The sequence below is a fragment of the Salmo salar genome, chromosome 27, assembly GCF_965601325.2.
Source record: "Salmo salar chromosome 27, fSalSal1, whole genome shotgun sequence".
Classification (NCBI taxonomy): Eukaryota; Metazoa; Chordata; class Actinopteri; order Salmoniformes; family Salmonidae; genus Salmo; species Salmo salar.
Window position 1 is genome coordinate 38,694,123 of NC_138317.1, and position 18,544 is coordinate 38,712,666.

At 43.5% G+C, this 18,544-nt stretch overlaps 2 protein-coding genes across 3 annotated transcripts in view; one reads left to right on the forward strand and one right to left on the reverse strand.

Annotated features, from left to right (window-relative positions):
- Positions 1–3,116, forward strand: part of LOC106589017 (uncharacterized) — a 25,349-nt gene extending 22,233 nt beyond the window's left edge. For both annotated transcript variants that reach the window (XM_082970239.1, XM_014178653.3), the window contains exons 9-11: positions 267–573; positions 914–1,081; positions 1,333–3,116. In XM_082970239.1, coding sequence (XP_082826365.1) covers positions 267–573; positions 914–1,081; positions 1,333–1,581 — 724 coding nt within the window. In that variant the 3' untranslated portion in view covers positions 1,582–3,116. The remainder of the gene's footprint in view (positions 1–266; positions 574–913; positions 1,082–1,332) is intronic.
- On the reverse strand, positions 2,528–17,606 carry LOC106589019 (protein eva-1 homolog B). Its single transcript, XM_014178656.3, has 3 exons — positions 17,361–17,606; positions 7,950–8,177; positions 2,528–7,419 (listed from the first exon to the last, which is right to left on the reverse strand). The coding sequence occupies exons 2-3, from the start codon at positions 8,080–8,082 to the stop codon at positions 6,998–7,000; spliced, it is 555 nt and encodes a 184-aa protein (XP_014034131.2). The 5' UTR covers positions 8,083–8,177; positions 17,361–17,606; the 3' UTR covers positions 2,528–6,997.
- Between the last annotated feature and the right edge of the window lie 938 nt (positions 17,607–18,544).

Here is an 18,544-nt window from a genome sequence, read left to right on the forward strand (position 1 = left end):
GTATATCTTAATGTAAAATCACCTTCCTATAGTCTCTTCCCATTGTCTTACGCCAGACAGCCCGATGAGCCGGTAGTGTTAGAATGAAGCCATCTGCCTGAAGACAATGTTTCATCCTTAAATTGTATCTTTGATTAAAATGTAGTGATACAAGCTATATGTGACACATTTTCACCACCCTTCATGATTTCCTGTTTTGCACTCCCAACTTTAGAGGCAGTCAAAATGGAGACTAATTGAGATTTGCTCTTTTACCTCTCACTCAGAAAAAAGAAGAAGAATCGTGATCGCTCTCCGTCCTCCTCCTCTTCCTCCTCCTCTCCCTCTCCCTTCAGAGGTAAAGACCACATGATGGGGGAGGAGATGGAGCATATGGACCAGGGCTACAGTAAGCCTCGCTTCGGGTCCCGCGACTATGAGGGCCCTATGGACAGGGGTCCCCCCCGGGACTATGAGGGCCCTATGGACAGGGGTCCCCCCCGGGACTATGAGGGCCCTATGGACAGGGGTCCCCCCCGGGATTATGAGGGCCACATGGATAGGGGCCGAGGACGTGGAAATGGTGGAGGATTTGTAAGTTCTGCTCTCTGTGTGGTGTAGTCTACTGTACACCTACCCTAACTTAACTGTATAGACTGGACTGTACAATTGGAATGATGTGATTGACTATAGGCCTGATTCCTCTTTTCTCCACAGCCAACTGAGAACCTCTAGTGTTCTCTCTCTCTTTCCCTCCCTCTCTCCCTCTCTCCCCTCTCTTTCTCTCCCCTACTCTTTCTCCCTCTCTTTCCCCCTATAGCGGTCTTTTTCGCTCTCCCACTCTCTCCCACAACAAAACTGACCCAAGATCAGTATCTGGGGCTGTAGAGTGAAGTTGCCCATAGTCTGACCAAGTTTGTTGTTGTGGTTTCAGCTTCCCAGACTCAGAGGAGGAGGAAGGGGCTGGAATAGGGGCAATTACCAAGGTAACACAAGCAGCAATGGCAACCCCCCTCCTAGTATGAACACCGCCCCCCCAGAGCGCCCCCCAGATGAGGACTGGGACCCAGAGTACACCCCCAAGAGCAGGAAATACTACTTTGTGAGTTTCACCACTTCCTGTTTTAGCACATATTATTGCTTCGTCTTAAATGGCACCTTTTTATAGTACACTACATGTGACCAGTGATGATTTTTTATTTGAATATGGAAACCTGGTCTTAATCGTGTTTCAGTATTGTGATAGTTGATCATCTTAGCTCTTAGGGGACATTAATACGTTAAAACATGTTCCTCTACTGATGCTGTTGCAGTGGTTCTTTTCACTGACCTCTCTGGCCATCCACCTTACAGCATGATGACCGTGAGGATGAGAAGCCGTGGCTGGAGAGCTGTGGCCGAGGGGTCTTTCCTCACAGCAGGGGTCGCTTCATCTACCGCAAGGGGGGCAGAAGCCCCAACAAGTGGACTCATGACATGTTCCAGACTGGGGAGGAGGGGGGCGGCAACAAGGAGGAGGAGCACCACACAGAGATGGACCAGAAAGACGACAACCAGGCCGCCGTAGACCCCTCAGCTTCCTCCAAACTAGTAGAGGACTAGGCCCTGTAACTTCTCTTGCTCTTCCCCTTGCTCCTTCTCCTCCTCACCCCATCTTCTACCACCAGAGCTTTCTGTCCATTTGTGAGAGGTCATCTGATCCTCTGAGATCATCTCTGTGTAGGCTATAGGAGCCTGAACCCTGGTAACGTGCCTGGCCCTGCACACAGTCACATCAGAATGTACATGATACACTGGTCTTTGTATTGTTGAGCCAGTGCCACTTTCAGTAAGATGTGAATGAGTTGAATTAAGAGCAATACTTTTTTATTTTAATTACTACCAGTAATTTGTCTTTGTTTCTGAGTGTTTTTTATTAACTACCAGTAACGTGTCTTTGTTTGTCTGTATTTGCTTATTTGTTTTGCGAACAGCTGACTGGTTTTCAGTTGTTTTCTGGGTCTGCAATGGTGACTGTATTGCAGCTACATTGATTTAAAACTTCAAGGACAAAAGTATTTTCCCTCTTAAGACATTGAAATGACATGCATTTGTGCCTTAAAGTTTATATTCATACATGGTGATATATGTGCATCGCTCAAATGTTGTGCTAATTTTGTGCTGTACTAGCTAACGCAAGCCTTTAGCTAAACAGTTGTTTTGGACAATGATATGTTTCTGAGGGTATTTGCATAACCATTTGGACTCGAACCTCCCCACCCCATTGGACCAACCTACTGTGGGTACTGAACCTCCCCACCCCATTGGACCAACCTACTGTGGGTACTGAACCTCCCCACCCCATTGGACCAACCTACTGTGGGTACTGAACCTCCCCACCCCATTGGACCAACCTACTGTGGGTACTGAACCTCCCCACCCCATTGGACCAATCTACTGACAACTCCCCATTAGTTTCTCACACAACGGTATGTCTTGCCCCATTTGAGAATTCTTAATCATATACTAAGCATTCTCATTACTTTTGGGGGGGGGGGGGGGGTTGAGATTTTGTATGTGGTGCCCCCCCCCCCCCCCCCGTTGATACTGGATGTTTTTTTGTTTTTAAAGCATCACAAGGATTTTCACTGTGTAAAATGAAAGGACTGTGACAAAAAAAATAGTTTTGTTTCAGAGTAAATTAACTATTTAGGAGGAAAAATAAAGTAAATTATTGTTTTTGAGGCCTTTATCTTCAGAGTCTAAACGTTTAAATAGAATACTGTATGTTTTAATAACATTTTTGAAAATGGATCAGTTTATGGGCTTGGAGTCCTTCAGTAATGTTCTTTATCAAAAGGTAAACCTGGACTGTTGAGGTTTATGGCGTAAGATAACTGAAGTAGAGAACATTTCCCTGTATGTGGCAAATACTGTCAAAGTATAATTGTTGGTGGCGTTTAAACAGGTGAGTAGGGTTTAGTGAGGTACTGGGCTGCTTTGTTTGGTCTATCCAGACTGTCCTGTACTGTAGGACTGTGATTTACATTTTTGTTTTTTTTATGCTACATTTGAAACTGAAGCTAACATTTTCTGTTACTTCAGAGCTTTGAACTACTCTTCTATGTTCAATAAATATGTTCTCCAGTTCGCTTGAATTGTTTCACCAATTTTTTGTTTTTCCTTCAGTACTTCTCATTTAAAGTTTTGTTAGTTTTCCACATTCTTAAGCTTGACCTGTGATATCAAACCCCTGATGAAAATTCATTAGATCTAGTATTAAAGTTTGGGATTTGGTAAATTAAACCCTTTATCAGATGAACTTGTGGATACCAGTTTTATATGTGCGTCCAGTGTGAAGGAAGTTGGAGGTAGTTTCACAAGCTAATGCAAACTGCGTTCTCTGTTCCAACACACTATCAGTACTTATTGTAAAATGACCTATTTGAAACTTGTGACAGGCACACAATTATTGTGTATTACATGATTTCCATACCGCATTTTGTGGATATTACACGATTTTCACACTGCATTTTGTGGGTATTACACGATTTTCACTGCATTTTGTGGGTATTACACGATTTTCCACTGCATTTTGTGGGTATTACACGATTTTCACACTGCATTTTGTGGGTATTACACAATTTTCACCACTCATTTTTGTGTGTATTACACAATTTTCTTAACACAGTATATATTAAATTAATTCCAATTTGTTGTGGCTAACGTTAGCTAGACTAGCGGTTAAGGTTAGCTAACATGCTAACTAAGTAGTTAAAGGGTTAGGGGAAGGGTTAGCCAACATGCTAAGTAGTTGCAAAGTTGCTAAAAAGTAAGTAGTTACAAAGTTGTTCAAATTATGAAGTTGTCTGTGTTGAGATTCGACCACACAACCTTTGGGTTGCTAGACTTTTGCTTTCTACACCCATCTATCCATCCTCCTGACCCCCCCTAAATATCCCACTGTTTTTATCAGTGATTGAACTGCACGGTATACAAAATCGTGTACTGCACATGAATTTTTTTCTTCCAATAAGCAATTTGTTTATTTCACTATAATCTGTTATACTGACTTACATAGACTTCCAGTCATTGCACTAACGCTGGTTAGCAACTTCAAACTGTATGCAGAGACATAAAAATGGTATCGACAAGTTCATCTGGGGAAGGAAATAAAGGCGAAAGGGCGATATTAAAGGGCTTCATTGCCAAAATGCTGAACTAACCCTTTAAGTTGTACACATTCAAAGCTGTAGTATCTGAAGTTCTTTGGACTCAACAGGATATTTTGCATAGTTTCTAACCTGTTTTAGACATTATGTAGGCCAAAGAAAAGTCTGCTTAGGACAATGTGATAAGGACTGTAGGAATTTAGCAGTGGACTGAAATATTCTTTACCGGGCCAATTTCAAATACAGCATTTGGCAATGATCACATGCTCAATATGCAAGTTTGTGCAGACTGAAGTTACATAGCCTCTCAAGTCAAGTTACATAATCTCTCAAATCAAATTACATAATCTCTCAAATCAAGTTACATAACCTCTCAAGTCAAAGACTAGAGTCACTCGCTGAAGCGGTATTAAATGGATGAGTCCCAAATGGTACTCTAATCCATATATAGTAGTCAGTGGAGGCTGGTGAGGGGAGGACGTCTCATAATAATGACTGGAACGGAACTCATAGAATGGCATCAAACACATAGAAACCATGTATTTGATACCATTCCACCGATTCTGCTCCAGCCATTACAATGAGCCCGTCCTCCCCAATTATGGTGCCACCAACCTCCTGTGATAGTAGTGGGGAATGGGGTTCCATTTGGAATGCAGAACAGGTATCTGTGGCCTTTTTAAGTTCTCAACAATCTTCCCTTGAGGGGAGAGCTGCTGCAGTGTTGCTGCTGCTGTAACAGAGAGGCTGCTGGGACTTGAATGGGTAACACAGGAAGTGATGGGGTCAGAGGTGGTGGCTAACGCTGGGTTAAAGGCTGGGAGGATTCTGTGGGAAGACTTCTAGCCGGCTAAGATTAGCCTGGAGGGTTGGAGCTTGGAACTGACTCTGTGTGGGAGCAGCGTTACAACCATAGAAGAGTCCATAAGCAAATGTTGACATTATACACGAAGAGGCAGCAATGTTGGTGGTTGGTTCTTCAAGCTGTCTGCATTGTAAATAAATGTGGGGTATTTTTCATGTTACTTATTATGTGTGTCCATTGGGAGCAGTGATTATGACATTCTATTTATCTGAATACTAATTGAATAATTAAATGTTGAAGCTTATTGTGCAACGCACTTTTGTCATAGGCCAGTACAGTCGTGGCCAAAAGTTTTGAGAATGACACAAATATACATTTTCACAAAGTCTGCTGCCTCAGTTTGTATGATGGCAATTTGCATATACTCCAGAATGTTATGAAGAGTGATCAGATGAATTGCAATTAATTGCAAAGTCCCTCTTTGCTATGCAAATGAACTGAATACCAAAGAAACATTTCAGCTGCCCTGCCACAAAAGGACCAGCTGACATCATGTCAGTGATTCTCTCGTTGACACAGGTGTGAGTGTTGACGAAGACAAGGCTGGAGATCACTCTGTCATGCTGATTGAGTTCGAATAACAGACTTGTAGATTCAAAAGAAGGGTGGTGGTTGGAATCATTGTTCTTCCTCTGTCAACCATGGTTACCTGCAAGGAAACACGTGCCGTCATCATTGCTTTGCACAAAAAGGGCTTCACAGGCAAGGATATTGCTGCCATTAAGATTGGACCTAAATCAACCATTTATTGGATCATCAAGAACTTCAAGGAGAGCGGTTCAATTGTTGTGAAGAAGGCTTCAGGGCGCCCAAGAAAGTCCAGCAAGCGCCAGGACCATCTCCTAAAGTTGATTCAGCTGCAGGATCAGGGCACCACCAGTACAGAGCTTGCTCAGGAATGGCAGCAGGCAGGTGTGAGTGCATCTGCACACACAGTGAGGCAAAGACATTTGGAGGACGGCCTGGTGTCAATAAGGGCAGCAAAGAAGCCACTTCTCTCCAGGAAAAACATCAGGGACAGACTGATATTCTGCAAAAGGTACAGGGATTGGACTGCTGAGGACTGGGGTAAAGTCATTTTCTCTGATGAATCCCTTTCCGATTGTTTGGGGCATCCGGAAAAAAGCTCGTCCGGAGAAGACAAGGTGAGCGCTACCATCAGTCCTGTGTCATGCCAACAGTAAAGCATCCTGAGACCATTCATGTGTGGGGTTGCTTCTCAGCAAAGGGAGTGGGCTCACTCACAATTTTGCCTAAGAACACAGCCATGGATAAAGAATGGTACCAACAGATCCTCCGAGAGAAACTTCTCCCAACCATCCAGGAACAGTTTGGTGACGAACAATGCCTTTTCCAGCATGATGGAGCACCTTGCCATAAGGCAAAAGTGATAACTAAGTGGCTCGGGGAACAAAACATAGATATTCTGGGTCCATGGCCAGGAAACTCCCCAGACCTTAATCCCATTGAGAACTTGTGGTCAATCCTCAAGAGGCGTGTGGACAAACAAAAACCCACAAATTCTGACTAACTCCAAGCATTGATTATGCAAGAATGGGCTGCCATCAGTCAGGATGTGGCCCAGAAGTTAATTGACAGCATGCCAGGGCGGATTGCAGAGGTCTTGAAAAAGAAGGGTCAACACTGCAAATATTGACTCTTTGCATCAACTGTAATTGTCAATAAAAGTCTTTGACACTTATGAAATGCTTGTAATTATACTTCAGTATTCCATAGTAACATCTGACAAAAATATCTAAAGACACCGAAGAAGCAAACTTTGTGAAAATATATATTTGTGTCATTCTCAAAACTTTTGGCCACGACTGTACATGAATGATAATGAAATAAGTTTGTACAAAAAAAATAATAATAATCATTGAATGAAAAGATGAAGGTGAATCTGTGCCAGCCTAATAAAGTCAGCTACAGTGTTTGTCTGGAGTAGATCAACCCTAATTAGTTCAGGGTTCAGACCATGTGTTTTAGGTCCTTTAGTCCGTTAGTGGTAGTGTACCCGTCCGATGGTCCCTGTTCCAGTGGTCAGTATATCAGGCTGTCCGTTCCTCCAGATCTCCCTGACGATGCGCTCCCTGTCCTCCAGTCGTCTCGCCCTCTCCAGCTCCTCCGCCGACGCAAACACATTCACGCTCCTCAAAGTACCGTTCGATTGGCTGCTGCGGTCGCTCATGGGCGCAACCGTCACTTTAGGGATCTCTGCCTCCTCCCCTTCTTCCACATCCACACTCTCCTCATCCTCCTCTTCTTCACTGGACTCCTTCAGTTGTCTCCTCTCTGGGGAGGGGGAAGGCTTAATGGTACGGCGGGTCCTACAGGTGATGCCGGTGACCAGGAGGCACAGGGCCAGGAGCAGGCCAAAACACACACCCATCATGAAGTACAGAGCAAAGCTCTCTGGGTTAGCTGGATGGGAAAACAGATTGTTAGATCACTCACCTACAAAAGCCTCGTAAATCCACACTGACTGTTCACTTGTGAGATCAGGTGTTCAATAGGGCCATTCGTAGTCTCATTCAAACTAAATACAACAACAGCATGTGAATTGTCCGTGCTTTGAGAATGCCTCGATGGGTATCAGTTCCTGTCAAAACTCTTCACAGTGAGTACGAGCAGAAAAAGGCCCCTGTCTGTTCTGACTGTATAAGCCACTTTCCTTTAGCTGTAATAGAAGTGCAGGAAACGAGGACGTTTACATAATATTTGAGAGGGTGAGCATGCAGACACTTTCACAGTTCAGGGGTGTCAAGCCAAAGCAGACAGAACACATAAGTCCCTAGAACGGATCGTGGTTCTACACAGCGGTTACAGCTCTTTCTGAAGCAATTCTCAAAGCATCAGAATGAATAAAGAAAAAGACAATATTACATAAAAAATAATGAACAAAGGGTCACTTTATCCTAGAACTATAAGCAGAAATAACAAGGGGGTCTTACCTTTGATGTGAGCATAGGTAGCCATGCTGTTACTTAGCAGCTCCATGTCTTTCCTAATTGGTTCCATTGTGACCTCTCTGCTTGTTTGTTGACAACCATTCACCAGCCTGTCTCCTTGTTTGTTGACAACCATTCACCAGCCTGTCTCCTTGTTTGATGACAACCATCCACCAGCCTGTCTCCTTGTTTGATGACAACCGTCCACCAGCCTGTCTCCAATATGAGGTCCTGTGGTTGAAAAATAATTTACGTATTAGAACTGCCCCCCACAGACAGGAAGTAATCACCATTTTATCTTCTACTATGACACTTGGTGTCATCTGCAATGGGAGGAACTGTGTCATTTTCTGACGGCCAGCTCTGTGTCTCGCTGTCTGAGTTCATTCTCTCTTCCACTGAGTCTCAGAAGGCTTAGAGATGATAATGTAACAGAATGCCTCCACGTATTCCCCATCCCCACCCAGCCATCACCACTACAGGCCAATGAAGTGTCAAGGATCATTGTGATGGGGACATTGTGTTCCTGGTAAGTTTCTTCACTAGGGCCCCACTGAGGACACCATACCCAGACAACACACATATATCTTGCCGACGTCGGTCTGACAGCGGGTATATCGTTAGTAGACCGCGTACCATTTAGAAGGTCAGAGGGAGAGCGGCTGTGAGTGCGGAAGGTCAAAATGCATGTGCACTGCACCGTCACATGGCCGCTCAGCATCACAGAGTCAGCTGTAGATCGTGTAGACATCGACATTGGGACGAGTGTCACAATGCTTGAATAGCTGCCTTCTATCGATGCATTATAATTCCTTACCTGCGGGTGGTACGCTTCACATATTTTAGGCATAGCCTACCTATGGACAGTCAAACATTTTCAGTTCATGGTTGGCAATACTGTTAGCAGAAAACATGTCTAAAACCTATAGGCTTAAATAAATGAATAAAAGCACATTTTCTGATTACAGTACTTGTCCCATGCATTCTTTTCACCATATGTGGCTCAAATGTAACGTTTTTTGTTTTTTTTGTAAATATATTCATCACATATTCACTGCTCTTAGCCTGTAATAAAACCTTAGTTCCATCTTCATCAAACTAACTGCACACCCTCTGTATAAGCAATCTTTTTGTTAAATGTGATGTTTCTGTTTCTCTGTTCCTTGTTCCTCTCTTCTCTGTGCTGGAGTTCTTTTAAGAACTTGATGCTATAGCAATAGCCTAATAAACTTGACATTAACTTGAATCTTCTCTCTTCATTTTACCCACAAACAAAATCACCTATATTCTAGTAAAGCATATTGTTTGTATTATTGCCAGCATAATTTATCTAATAATCTTTCTTATATTTTCCATTCAAATTCGATGTTTACACTCATTTGGTAAGGGTAATTCAAACCGTGTAGTGAAACATTATTTGCTGTTGGCTCCGACCTCAAATAAAGGTATTTTTAATGTCTGTATTAGAGCGACTAGGCAGCATGCAGCTTTAACATGCATCGTCCAAACAGAGGCTGAAGGGTGAATGCGATCTAATGCCGACGTCTCAGCGACTTGTTGCCAATGTGCAAACGCTCTCCATACTACATCGGCCTGATGTATCATGTATACATCGGGCCGACGTCGGCAAGACGTGTATGTGTGTTATCTGGGATAGTCCCCACTAAGGACACCATAGTCCCCACTGAGGACAGCATAGTCCCCACTAAGCACTAAGGACACCATAGTCCCCACTGAGGACACCATAGTCCCCACTGAGGACACCATAGTCCCCACTAAGGACACCATAGTCCCCACTGAGGACACCATAGTCCCCACTAAGGACACCATAGTCCCCACTGAGGACACCATATGCCCCACTAAGGACACCATAGTCCCTACTAAGGACACCATAGTCCCTACTAAGGACACCATAGTCCCCACTGAGGACACCATAGTCCCCACTAAGGACACCATAGTCCCCACTGAGGACACCATAGTCCCCACTAAGGACACCATCGTCCCCACTGAGGACACAATAGTCAGTCAGCTTGCTTTCCTAACCGAGTTCTGTGTCCAGTTATCTGTTCATCTGTTTGTATTTATGGTATTTCTGTAGCAGTGACCTGGCTGACCCTTTCTTGTGTGTTCAGAGCGGGGGTTTCACTTTTCCCACAGAAACACACATGAATGCTAAGAAGAACAGTGTGGGGTCTCCTCTGGGAAATGGGAGAGAAGAGAAGCTTGTGTCGTACTCCAGAGAGGAGAGCCGGAGAGAGAGGGAGGAGGAGAGATCTTAAAGACAAACATAGGCTTCAGACAGAGATTGAGGGTGAACCTGGGGACTTGGGGAGGGAATAGGATGAAATCCCATGGTTTCAATCATAAATCTAATGACTGCTCAGCGGTGTAAAGTACTTAAGTAAGAATACTATAAAGTACTACTTAAGTAGTTTTTTTTTACTTTGTTATTTATATTTTTGACAACTTATACTTTTACTTCACTACATTCCTAAAGAAAATAATGTTATTTTTACTCCATACATTTCCCCTTGACACGTGTTACAATTTAAATGCTTAACAGGACAGGAAAATGGTCCATTTCACACACTTATCAAGAGAACATCTCTGGTCATCCCTACTTTCTCTGTTCTGGCGGACTCACTAAACACAAATGCTTCGTTTGTAAATTATGTCTGAGTGTTGGAGTGTGCCCCTGGCTATACATAAATGAAAATAACAAGAAAATTGTGCCGTCTGGTTTGCTTAATATAAGGAATGTGAAATTATTTGTCCTTTTACTTTTGTTTTTGATACTTAAGTATATTTTAGCAATTACATTTACTTTGATACTTAAATATATTTAAAACCAAATACTTTTAGACTTTCACTGAAGTAGGTATTTTACTGGGTGGCTTTCACTTTTACTTGAGTCATTTTCTATTGAGGTATCTTTAATTTTACTCAAGTATGACAATTGGGGACTTTTACCACCACTGTAACTGATGACTGACTTCCTCCCTCATAACAATCAGTCCATTGCATGCAATTCAACAACAGTGGGTGCAATGGCAGAATGTTGTTCTTTCTCTGCCTCTTTCCTCAGTTTAAAATCATGCCCATCAGGACCCTGTGTTTCCCACCCTGATCTTTATCCCGCCAACTCTTGGCAGCAGACCCTGACCCTGTTAACTCTCAAAGGCACATTTTGCCAATGAAATGGTGGTCGCCATGGCAGCGTTGCTGCTTTGTTGGTCCACAGACTCATGGGAGATGATGGGTCTTGCTGCCTTGCCCGAGTCATGGGCCGTGTTCGAGAGTATCAAATTCATGATGCATTGTGGTTAAATGGTGACTGACTGACTGATATACAAATAATGAGTAGTTATTTATGATGCAAGGTGATTTGTAGATCAGTCAGTTGGCAGTTGCCTGCACTGTCGGCTACAATGTTGAACAAGCCCATAGTTAACTGCATACGTGGAATATGTCTGAAAGTGGGTATTGTGAAACAAGTGGGAGGATCAAGACCAGTGAATGTATTGAAACCTAACAGCTAATTGGGTAGATTGGTTGCCAATCAAGACCATTTCGTGTGGCTGCTTGCTGCTTCCTTGAAGCGTTTTAGCTAAACCTAAACATAACTGGGTTAAGGGCCTAAATGGGGCAGCAGGTAGCCTAGTGGTTAGAGCATTGGACTTGTAACCAAAAGGTTGCAAGATTGAATCCCTGAGCTGACAAGGTAAAAATCTGTTGTTCTGCCCCTGACTTGCCTAGTTAAATAAAGTTTAAAAAAAGGTATTCTCCTAACCTGCCATGTTAATTATCCTAACCTGCCATGTTAATTATCCTAACCTGCTACATTAGTTCTCCTAACCTGCCATGTTAATTATCCTAACCTGCCATGTTAATTATCCTAAACTGCCATGTTAATTATCCTAACCTGCCATGTTAATTATCCTAACCTGCTACGTTAGTTTTCCTAACCTGCTATGTTAATTATCCTAACCTGCCATGTTAATTATCCTAACCTTTTACATTAGTTCTCCTAACCTGCTATGTTAATTATCCTAACCTGCCATGTTAATTATCCTAACCTGCCATGTTAATTATCCTAACCTGCCATGTTAATTATCCTAACCTGCCATGTTAATTATCCTAACCTGCTACATTAGTTCTCCTCACCTGCCATGTTAATTATCCTAACCTGCCATGTTAATTATCCTAACCTGCCATGTTAATTATCCTAACCTGCCATGTTAATTATCCTAACCTGCCATGTTAATTATCCTAACCTGCCATGTTAATTATCCTAACCTGCCATGTTAATTATCCTAACCTGCTACATTAGTTCTCCTAACCTGCCATGTTAATTATCCTAACCTGCCATGTTAATTATCCTAACCTGCCATGTTAATTATCCTAACCTGCCATGTTAATTATCCTAACCTGCCATGTTAATTATCCTAACCTGCTACATTAGTTCTCCTAACCTGCCATGTTAATTATCCTAACCTGCCATGTTAATTATCCTAACCTGCCATGTTAATTATCCTAACCTGCTACATTAGTTCTCCTAACCTGCCATGTTAATTATCCTAACCTGCCATGTTAATTATCCTAACCTGCTACATTAGTTCTCCTAACCTGCCATGTTAATTATCCTAACCTGCCATGTTATTTATCCTAACCTGCTACATTAGTTCTCCTAACCTGCCATGTTATTTATCCTAACCTGCCATGTTAATTATCCTAACCTGCCATGTTAATTATCCTAACCTGCCATGTTAATTATCCTAACCTGCTACATTAGTTCTCCTAACCTGCCATGTTAATTATCCTAACCTGCCATGTTAATTATCCTAACCTGCCATGTTAATTATCCTAACCTGCCATGTTATTTATCCTAACCTGCCATGTTAATTATCCTAACCTGCCATGTTAATTATCCTAACCTGCTACATTAGTTCTCCTAACCTGCCATGTTAATTATCCTAACCTGCCATGTTAATTATCCTAACCTGCCATGTTAATTATCCTAACCTGCTACATTAGTTCTCCTAACCTGCCATGTTAATTATCCTAACCTGCCATGTTAATTATCCTAACCTGCTACATTAGTTCTCCTAACCTGCCATGTTAATTATCCTAACCTGCCATGTTAATTATCCTAACCTGCCATGTTAATTATCCTAACCTGCCATGTTAATTATCCTAACCTGCCATGTTAATTATCCTAACCTGCCATGTTAATTATCCTAACCTGCTACATTAGTTCTCCTAACCTGCCATGTTAATTATCCTAACCTGCCATGTTAATTATCCTAACCTGCCATGTTAATTATCCTAACCTGCTACATTAGTTCTCCTAACCTGCCATGTTAATTATCCTAACCTGCCATGTTAATTATCCTAACCTGCTACATTAGTTCTCCTAACCTGCCATGTTAATTATCCTAACCTGCCATGTTAATTATCCTAACCTGCCATGTTAATTATCCTAACCTGCCATGTTAATTATCCTAACCTGCCATGTTAATTATCCTAACCTGCCATGTTAATTATCCTAACCTGCCATGTTAATTATCCTAACCTGCTACATTATTTCTCCTAACCTGCCATGTTAATTATCCTAACCTGCCATGTTAATTATCCTAACCTGCCATGTTAATTATCCTAACCTGCCATGTTAATTATCCTAACCTGCTACATTAGTTCTCCTAACCTGCCATGTTAATTATCCTAACCTGCCTAACCGGTTTAGTTAAAATGCTACAAGGGAACAGGAAGCCTTGAGTGGCAACCAATCTGCCGAATTAGCTGTTAGGTTGACACTGGTGTTGGTCCTCCCAGTTGATTTGCAAAACCCACTTTCAGACACTCCACCTATGCAGTTACCCACACTGCCTTGCCCTATCAGAGCACTGAGTTATCTACTTAGTTATTTAGGCTGGATAACTGATTTGACTTCTGAAATATCTCACCAACTCCATCCTTGTTTTTTTCCCAGGCTTTAATGACATAAGCGCTGTGAGTAATTTGGTTTTGAGTTCAGTTCATTCAAAGACAAACAATGTTTTCATTTAATTAGGCCTTGCATGGCCTCCGTTTTCATTTCCCAAATCTTACAAATTACCACGGTAGTGTTTCCTCGCTATGAGTCAGGCAGATTGAAAAAGGTCCAAGTTTGGAAGGGTCGATGGCTTCCTTTTTACATTTGTTTTTTCATATTTTAGAAACATTTCTGTACTTGTGGGTATGTGTTGGCATCTTGAAATGTAATCCCTTATAAACACATTCTACTCCCTGTGGATTCCCCTTCCTGTCCCTCTCTTTCTTCCCACCAAGGCACATTCTCCAGACAGTTTTATCACAAACAACCATAAAACTTTGTCACAGCCAACAAGAAACAGTACCGTGATAAAAGTTTTTCTCGAAGTCTGAAAATATCCGGAGGCAACATATCCGTGATAACTGGTGATAGAAGACATATGTCTCTTTAGTCACACAGTTCTTTAACACCTCCCAATAACGTGCACAGGGTCAGCAGCTGTGATTGTTTATATACCTCATAAACCGCTCTGCCTTCAACCCGACACATTTCCTGCTTAGATAATCCAATTGGATTCAAACAATGAAATTCTAAACCTTTGAATTTATAGGTATTATTCTTATCATTGGTGCCTTGTAACAGATATCATATTACAACACAGCAACTTGGAGGGAGGCGGTGATTCTGTTGTCATAATACAACAAACATGGTGACAACAAAAAACCGCATGTGTTGTTTAACAACATACATGTGTGTCAGGCCGGGAGACGGACGGCTCCCATCCTGTTGCTGTGATAAGTGAGTAGAGGATGTCGAGACGGACGGCTCTCATCCTGTTGCTGTGTTAAGTGAGTAGAGGATGTCGAGACGGACGGCTCTCATCCTGTTGCTGTGATAAGTGAGTAGAGGATGTCGAGGCGGTATGACTCTCATCCTGTTGCTGTGTTAAGTGAGTAGAGGATGTCGAGACGGACGGCTCTCATCCTGTTGCTGTGATAAGTGAGTAGAGGATGTCGAGGCGGTATGACTCCCATCCTGTTGCTGTGATAAGTGAGTAGAGGATGTCGAGGCGGTATGACTCTCATCCTGTTGCTGTGTTAAGTGAGTAGAGGATGTCGAGGCGGTATGACTCTCATCCTGTTGCTGTGATAAGTGAGTAGAGGATGTCGAGACGGACGGCTCTCATCCTGTTGCTGTGATAAGTGAGTAGAGAATGTCGAGGCGGTATGACTCTCATCCTGTTGCTGTGATAAGTGAGTAGAGGATGTCGAGACGGACGGCTCTCATCCTGTTGCTGTGATAAGTGAGTAGAGGATGTCGAGACGGACGGCTCTCATCCTGTTGCTGTGTTAAGTGAGTAGAGGATGTCGAGACGGACGGCTCTCATCCTGTTGCTGTGATAAGTGAGTAGAGGATGTCGAGACGGACGACTCCCATCCTGTTGCTGTGTTAAGTGAGTAGAGGATGTCGAGACGGACGGCTCTCATCCTGTTGCTGTGATAAGTGAGTAGAGGATGTCGAGACGGACGACTCCCATCCTGTTGCTGTGATAAGTGAGTAGAGGATGTCGAGACGGACGGCTCTCATCCTGTTGCTGTGTTAAGTGAGTAGAGGATGTCGAGACGGACGGCTCTCATCCTGTTGCTGTGATAAGTGAGTAGAGGATGTCGAGACGGACGGCTCTCATCCTGTTGCTGTGATAAGTGAGTAGAGGATGTCGAGACGGACGACTCCTATCCTGTTGCTGTGATAAGTGAGTAGAGGATGTCGAGACGGACGACTCCCATCCTGTTGCTGTGATAAGTGAGTAGAGGATGTCGAGGCGGTATGACTCTCATCCTGTTGCTGTGATAAGTGAGTAGAGGATGTCGAGGCGGTACGACTCTCATCCTGTTGCTGTGTTAAGTGAGTAGAGGATGTCGAGGCGGTACGGCTCTCATCCTGTTGCTGTGATAAGTGAGTAGAGGATGTCGAGACGGACGGCTCTCATCCTGTTGCTGTGATAAGTGAGTAGAGGATGTCGAGACGGACGGCTCTCATCCTGTTGCTGTGTTAAGTGAGTAGAGGATGTCGAGACGGACGACTCCCATCCTGTTGCTGTGATAAGTGAGTAGAGGATGTCGAGACGGACGGCTCTCATCCTGTTGCTGTGATAAGTGAGTAGAGGATGTCGAGACGGACGGCTCTCATCCTGTTGCTGTGTTAAGTGAGTAGAGAATGTCGAGGCGGTATGACTCTCATCCTGTTGCTGTGTTAAGTGAGTAGAGGATGTCGAGGCGGTATGACTCTCATCCTGTTGCTGTGTTAAGTGAGTAGAGGATGTCGAGGCGGTACGGCTCTCATCCTGTTGCTGTGATAAGTGAGTAGAGGATGTCGAGACGGACGGCTCTCATCCTGTTGCTGTGTTAAGTGAGTAGAGAATGTCGAGGCGGTATGACTCTCATCCTGTTGCTGTGTTAAGTGAGTAGAGGATGTCGAGGCGGTACGGCTCTCATCCTGTTGCTGTGATAAGTGAGTAGAGGATGTCGAGACGGACGGCTCTCATCCTGTTGCTGTGATAAGTGAGTAGAGGATGTCGAGACGGACGACTCCTATCCTGTTGCTGTGATAAGTGAGTAGAGGATGTCGAGATGGACGACTCCCATCCTGTTGCTGTGATAAGTGAGTAGAGGATGTCGAGGCGGTATGACTCCCATCCTGTTGCTGTGATAAGTGAGTAGAGGATGTCGAGGCGGTACGACTCTCATCCTGTTGCTGTGTTAAGTGAGTAGAGGATGTCGAGGCGGTACGGCTCTCATCCTGTTGCTGTGATAAGTGAGTAGAGGATGTCGAGGCGGTACGGCTCTAATCCTGTTGCTGTGATAAGTGAGTAGAGGATGTCGAGACGGACGGCTCCCGTCCTGTTGCTGTGATAAGTGAGTAGAGGATGTCGAGGCGGTACGGCTCTCTGCTTCTGCTGCTGCTACTGTGACTATAAAGAGTCTTTATAGTCTGTCATTATAAACTACAGACATTAATATGAGGAACAGTCTACTAATAAACCTCCATGTCATCGTGTTACTTCCAGTGTACAGGATCACTTTTTAGGTAAGCTAATAAAGTTATTTCCGAAATTGTTAGGAAACCAATATTTTCCATAGAAAACATCACATGTAAAAAGGCAAGACAATAAATCCTCATCATCATCATCATGAGGACATCAACAGTAGGACCTACAGACAGAACTAAAGTGACAAGTGAACGCAAAACTAAGTTAATCTCACACACTCGCCTTAATCCTGATAAAGATACAACAACGATTCCAAGTCTAGAAGGAGCAGCTGTCCATCGATCTACGGGTAAAGCAAATATCGCAACAGACTGTAATAAAGTGGAAGAGAAACCTGAGGATCCCAGAGGTGTAGAGGAGTAGGAGTCCGATCAGACTGTTGAACTGCAGATCCAAGGCTCAGTTAGTCAGGGCTGCTTGACATGGCCTCTCTGTAGAGCTGGAGACAGAATCAGATAGAGAAAAGTGCTGCTGCCTCTCTCCTCGACATCAGGGCCAGCTGTACACCACAACCAGAAAGAGGACCAGCCAAACTCGGGACCGAGAGAGGCTGTCAATAGGGAGGTGTTTCCAGAGAGAGAGAGCGAGAGAGCGAAAGAGAGTGAGAGAGAGCAAGAGAGCGAGAGAGAGAGCGAGAGAGTGAGGGAGGGTGGGGCCTGATTAGCATTTAGCAACTCTATAACATTAAACAAACAAACACACAACAAAAACCAAAACACTGTAAAATGGATTGTGCGTAAACCCCAAAACACCCTAAAATGGATTGTGAGTAAACCCCAAAACACCCTAAAATGGCTTTCCCAAATCCTCATACACGACTTACTCTGAAGTATGCTTGTGCTGTAGTGAGTGTCCCTATTTGTCAGGGTCTCACTGCTCACCAAGACATGGGCCTGTGACTGCACGGTGGATGGTGATCTCCGCTGTGGGCCATGCCACAGTGCGGTAGCTCTGTTCAGTGTTTAGCCAGGAGGGTGGAACAGGAAATAGCTAGTAGACTACTGTCGGCACAGGGCTCTGGTGTGCTGCTGCTCTGGGAGGGACTGACTGGGGATTAAACAACCTCCGTGTTGTGGTCTCAGGGGCTCCGTCCCAAATGGCACCCTACTCCCAATACAGTCCACTACTTCTGACCAGAGCCCTATGGCCCCTTGTCAAGAGTAGTGCACTATGTAAGGGATAGGGTGCCATTTGGAACAGACACAGGGTTTTGGGGATTCAACAATATGTCTCTAAATAAACCGTTTCACACCAGCAGGTGAAGTCTGAGACAGAAAATATAACAGCCGGTTGTCAGTGTAAATCATAAAAGTTGTTTATGCGGTTATATTGTGTAAACCATAGACATACATCACATTATGAGATCAGTGAATAAACGTTGTTTCTTCTTATTCTGACGGGGCTTTCACAACCAAAACACTGAATTTTGAATTCCTCTGAAGAGCTATTCTGAGCTAAACGGTGTTGATGTGGCAGTCAGTCTAATGGCTTCAAAAGCAGTTATTATGTGGTTGATGT

Bases quoted from the DNA above. Each gene is read 5' to 3' on its own strand.
- LOC106589019 (XM_014178656.3), bottom strand. From the start codon at position 8,082: ATGGTTGTCAACAAACAAGGAGACAGGCTGGTGAATGGTTGTCAACAA. The intron at 7,420-7,949 runs GTAAGACCCCCT...TTTCCCATCCAG, and splicing joins TACCTATGCTCACATCAAAG to CTAACCCAGAGAGCTTTGCT.